The 5,861-nt window shown below is 36.0% G+C and overlaps 1 protein-coding gene across 1 annotated transcript; it reads left to right on the top strand.

Annotated features, from left to right (window-relative positions):
• Positions 1-1,990: 1,990 nt before the first annotated feature.
• On the top strand, positions 1,991-4,053 carry LOC144564612 ((+)-menthofuran synthase-like). The gene is made up of 2 exons (XM_078314219.1): positions 1,991-2,979; positions 3,284-4,053. The coding sequence occupies exons 1-2, from the start codon at positions 2,053-2,055 to the stop codon at positions 3,902-3,904; spliced, it is 1,548 nt and encodes a 515-aa protein (XP_078170345.1). The 5' UTR covers positions 1,991-2,052; the 3' UTR covers positions 3,905-4,053.
• The last annotated feature ends 1,808 nt before the right edge of the window (positions 4,054-5,861 follow it).

Raw genomic sequence — 5,861 nt, 5'->3', positions numbered from 1 at the left:
CTAGGCACATTAAATTTTTATTTAAAGTTAATTAAGTAGATCGTCCTTTAACGATTTTTTTTTCCTTTACACGAGAAAGGTACATGTATTAGATGAAGGCACATTAATTATTGTTATCGTTTGTACAAAGCATGCATGACAATACTGAATTGAAGACTTTTCAAATTAAGAACTGTACCATGTCTGATTAATTCCTCACATGTGGACATGGTTATATATAGCAATTAACCATATTTAATTAATTAATTTGTCCACTCCAATGTTCTTGAAGACCAAATTAATATTAATCGATCGGTTATATGCAAGGCGAAACAGTAGTCAACTTTTACCTAGGGCATGTGAACGGGTACGATACGGATCGGGTGGAGATATTTTCATATTCATACCCGTTATAATAACGAAAAAGAAATCTTTGCTCTTATCCGTATTTTCGAATACGATACGGGTCAGATAAACGGATAAAAAAGTGTCATTAACATTTCGATTTGTGTTTTTGATAAAATATTTTTCAAAATAAGAAAAAATAATAATGAATACAACTAATTTGTATTATGAAAATTTAATAAAATACAAAAACTTTATTGTATCATGTATCATCTTCATACAAGTATATATTTATATATATAATTTTATTTTTAAAAATTATCTTATATGAAAACGGGTTAGATAACGAAAAAAATCATTAACTTTACCTATACCCGATTAGCTAATGAAAAAAAAATCTTACCCTTACCCATATTTTAATTCGGATACAATACGGGTCTAATAAACGGGTAAAAGGATGCATGCCATTGAGACCCCTACTTTTACCATCATTTTTTCCCGTATAATTTAATTGCGGACGTCATCAGAGACGTGGTCATTATCATGGTTATTAATACTAAAATATTTACTTGGAGATCCAATTTTATAATTTTTGAAATTTATTTACTATTTTTTTAAGATAGATAGAAAATCATTTTTTTTGGACTGTTAAAAAACAATGAGTTTGTACCTATCTAAAAAAATAGTAAATTATTTAAAAAAAATTATAAAATTTTGTCTCCAAGTATATTTTAATACGAATATTATATTGAGCAGTTCGGATTAACAATTTGGACTTTGAAAACAAAAATAATAAATATATATAAAGCATGACGGGTATGAAAAAACATGAGGTATTGGAACCTCCTCATGATATTTATATATAAAGAGAGATGGACTAACTTGCTTTGGAAATTAAAGAGAGTGTTTTACTTTTCGTTTATATTTATATTTTCATAGTTCAAATAGTCGATATGAACCTTCCAACATGTTCTTCATATAAAAATGTGCTTGGAGACCAAATTTTAAATTTTTTGGAAATTTTTTACTATTTTTTTCAGAATTTTTAAAAATCCTTGCTTTGCTGAATATTTTATTATATTTTTATTTCATTTTTTTATTTAATGAAAAGTAGTAATTTTCAAAAGTTCTGAAAAAATAATAAAAGAGTTCTAAAAAAAATGTAAAATTTGATATCCAAGCACATTTTAATATGAAGATCAATCTCATGATAAAACGTTTGAATCAACTATATGAACTTTAAAAAATAAGATATGAGCAAGAAATAAACATCTTCTTTATTTTGAAAGCAAGTTAACCCATCTATATATATACACACACAGTTTGTGTGAGAGGGTATATCCATCATCAATTTCATGAATATATGGCCGGCCTAATAATTAGCAAGGCTAGTTGTTATATACAACAATACAAGATATAGATATTGCAACCGTCATTTTGACAGAGAGAATAATGGAATATAACATTGATTTAGCCTAATCAATTTACAAATTGTCTAGCCTCAATACAATTCAACACTCCGCAGTATTGTGGGAGCACTTCATATATTTTTTCTGACTTGGTACAATTTTATATTAGAAAAAAAATAAAAAATTGGTATTCTAGAATGGCCCGCAAATATCCCACAACTACCACCTCTCCTCTTATAAAATAGAGGACAAGTTTTGAACAACAACGATTTATAAAAGTATTCATAGTTTGTGAACACCCATATACATTAGTGCAACAATGGTTCCTTCTTTCATTGAACAAGCCTTCCCTTCCTCCACACTATTCTTCATCTCTCTTCTCTCCTTCACCATCTTGATCTTGCTAATAACAAGAAAGCCCTCTAAGAACCTGCCCAACCCCCCTCCTTCCCCTCCAAAGCTTCCTATATTAGGCAACCTCCACCAACTCGGCACCTTGGCACACCAATCTCTGCAAGAGCTCTCAAAGAAATATGGGCCTATCATGCTCATTCACCTTGGAGAGATACCGACTCTTGTCGTTTCAAATGCTCGCATGGCGCGTGAGGTTCTAAAGACCCATGATGCGATCTTTGCTAGCCGACCTCTTTTAAAAGTGGCCACAATATTACTATACGACCACCACGATCTTGCGTTTGCGCCGTACGGTGAGCAATGGAGGTCTTTGAGAAAGATAACCAACATGCACGTGTTGAGTTCGAAGAGAGTGGTGCACACATTCAAGCACTTGAGGGAGGAAGAGGTATTATTCATGGTTAACAAAATTGAGAAAGATGCTGCCGCATCGCCTGAGGGAATCGTGAACATGAGAAATACCTTTTACAAGTTCACCAATGACATAATTTGCCATATGATGACGGGGAAGTCATTTAGAAAAGATGGAAGAGAGGAGAAGCTGATGCATATGGTGGTTGATGCTATCCCTCTCCTCGGCAAATTCAATCCGGAGGACTTCTTTCCTTCTCTCAAGTGGGTAGGTCGTATTCTCGGTGCTAAGGTGAGAGCGGAGGCAATGAAAACATTTTTGCTCGGTGATGCGATGATGACGGAGGTGCTCAACGATCGTGTTGAAGGGAGGACCGAGGGTGATGACGACTTCCTCGACACATTGCTCAAACTTCAAAAGGATGAGAAACAAAAGAAAGAATTTGAGATAAAGGATGAGCATGTCAAAGCACTTTGTTACGTAAGTCCTTTATATAATTATATAAATATACATATGTGTGTACACACATATGTATATGTATGCACATACAAATGTATATGCATGTACACACGTGTATGTATATGTATATATATGTGTGCGTGTGTAGTTAAAGATTTGTTCACATGTAGAATTTTTGAAAAAGTGCTTATATGTTTGTATAAATACAGTAAGGAGAACAAAGTGCTTCTTCATTAGTAATTTGTGTATGAAAATATGTTCACTAAATAATTAACTTCACTTGAAGGAAAAAACCATTTCATTAACTTTACAATTACGTATGCAGCAATCATTGGCCGCTGGCTCAGAACCGTTAGCCTTAAGTTTAGAGTGGACCATGATAGAGCTCTTGAGACACCCCAGAGTATTGAAGAAGCTACAAGAAGAGGTACGCAGCAGCATTCCTGCGCAAAACAATCTGCTCACTTCTGAAGATGTCAGCAAGATGAAATACCTGAAGGCTGCAATGACAGAAAGCTTCCGGCTCCACCCACCGACTCCGCTTCTAATCCCGAGAGAATCCATGGACTACTGCAACATAGAAGGCTATGACATCCCAAAGGGATCAAGAGTTTTCGTCAATACCTACGCCATGGGAAGGGACCCTGAGGTCTGGGACAACCCGTTGGAGTACCGACCGGAAAGATTTGTCGATAATCCGTTTAACTACAACGGTAACACATGTGAAATTGTTCCCTTTGGAGGGGGGCGGAGGATTTGTCCCGGAATGCAGCTTGGGCTCCTGACAATGGAATTGGCCCTAGCAAATCTCTTATGGGGGTTTGATTGGGAGCTCCCGGAAGGGATGAAGTCAGAGGATGTCGACATGACTGAGATGCCAAGCTTGTCGCTGAAGAGAAAGGTGGAGCTAGAGTTGGTTCCGAAACCTAGGCGGATTACATCATAAAAGAGAGAAATAGTAGTTTAAGTGGATTAATAATGACTAATACATTTGGAATAAAAAGATTGAGAAGTATATATGTGGGTACTTCTCCTAAAAGTTTGTCCATTTTTGTATTTTCTTTTCTTGTTTGTCATTTTTTATTAAGTGCTAACACGGGGTAAGATGTCACACCCCGCGGCCACGGGTCGTAACAGTCCCCCGCCGTAAGCATACAACGCCGTGTATGCTTACAAGGCAATTTACAATTTAATCCAAATAACAAGAAATATAAACAAGTTCTAATATATAATCAGAGTACACAGTCTGGACATAAAATAGTACAACAAAAGTATCACATCCAGATACCAACCATGAGGCCTACCCTAAATCTACACAACAAAACATATCTAGGGTCATGAAGTGGTAAGCTACTAAGGCCTACTACTCTCGTGCCTCTCCGGAATCAGTCGCACCAGTACCTGTAAAGTAACCCGAAGGGTGGGGGTGAGAATAAAATTCTCAGTGCGAATTTGCCACAGTTTAGACTATTGGACTTGCAATCAGACTCTATATTCAAAAATGAAACCCATACCATAACAGTTCAAACAAATATATATTCATAAATAACAGAATGCCAATGCTCGACAACAATTAATCAAACTGAATCACAGTTTACGGAATTTCCAAGATGAATTTCAAACACAACACATATTTGGCTTAACTCGACTCATTAGGGCTTGTAGCAACTACATATGTTCTTTCGAACTAGACCCTTTATCAAACCCACATCTGTAGGGTTACTGACACCTACAGATGGCCCACCGAGCTGGACCCTTTATCTGACACCCATCTGCAATTGCTTGGCTTAACCGTTTATTAAGGTCTACTTCAAGTCACATAAAAAAAATCCTCTTTAGAATCGTTTCCAATATTCGCAATATTCAATTGACCTTCCAAATGCATTAACACGTAGGAGAATGCCACTGAGCCACAGACGTTACACACTAGTCACCCACGATTCCAATTCACACATCATAACATAATCACCCTCCCTCGTCCCAACCGGTACTGGAAAACATTGAGGGCCGTTCACCTAAGGCCATTAGGATCCTGGGAATCAAAGTCAGCATACAGCTCGACTTTGCAAATTCATTGGATCCAAGTGCTTAACTTCGTAAATCCATTCACATACATAGTTCGTGGTGACTTTCAATCAAAATCAGATCATAATAGATCGACACAATCAATAACTATACCAGCATGCAAATCACTCAAGTCATATAAATTCGAGTTTAATTTGATTGGGCTATGCAAATGCTCTACACAATTCAATGATGCAATCAATGATATTCAACATGACAAACGAATACACAGTTTAATTCCTGAAAATAAAGTATCAAACAAGTCCAAGAATCCCGCACCTGATTACGACGAGGCTACTGTTACATTACGGAATTTTAATAATTAAATTCTAAATGTTTTAGAGGCAAGAATCAAAAATCGTGCTAACAAAATGGAAGTTTAAACCTTAATTAAGGTTCATCTAAATAAGTAAGTTAAGTGTGAATCGAAACCGCGTTGAAATTTCGAGATTTTGAGATCGTATAGGCTGAGTGCAGATGGGTTAACCCGCACTGCGGATGGGTGCGTCCGCACTCATGAAATTCTGTGTTGGTTGGTGGGGCTGTCAGTATATCTTACCAGAATTTTGATTGGTCCTTGAACTGTTAAGACGGTTGACATGAAAGTGCTTTCTTGTTCAAAAACTGATATTGTTTCAGAACCTAGTATATATGATTCCTAGAAACAAATAAACATGTCATAGTATCTAGAGGGAAAATATGTTGTATATAGTATTGTTAGTGTGATTTGTGAGAGACGTGGGGAAGAATGCACTTAGTCATGTGCTTTGATGTGCTTCTGAGCAAACTGCTTAGGATAGTACTGTAGAAGGAATATGGATTTTGGCATTTTTGTATAT

Source organism: Carex rostrata, chromosome 13 (assembly GCF_964058835.1).
Source record: "Carex rostrata chromosome 13, lpCarRost1.2, whole genome shotgun sequence".
NCBI classification, from domain to species: domain Eukaryota; kingdom Viridiplantae; phylum Streptophyta; class Magnoliopsida; order Poales; family Cyperaceae; genus Carex; species Carex rostrata.
This window is presented reverse-complemented; position numbering and strand designations above follow the sequence as displayed.

What these genes read in the sequence shown, in the direction of transcription:
- LOC144564612 (XM_078314219.1), top strand. Translation starts at nt 2,053, where the DNA reads ATGGTTCCTTCTTTCATTGAACAAGCCTTCCCTTCCTCCACACTATTC. An exon ending in ATGTCAAAGCACTTTGTTAC is followed by an intron (nt 2,980 to 3,283) that starts GTAAGTCCTTTA and finishes TTACGTATGCAG; the next exon opens with CAATCATTGGCCGCTGGCTC.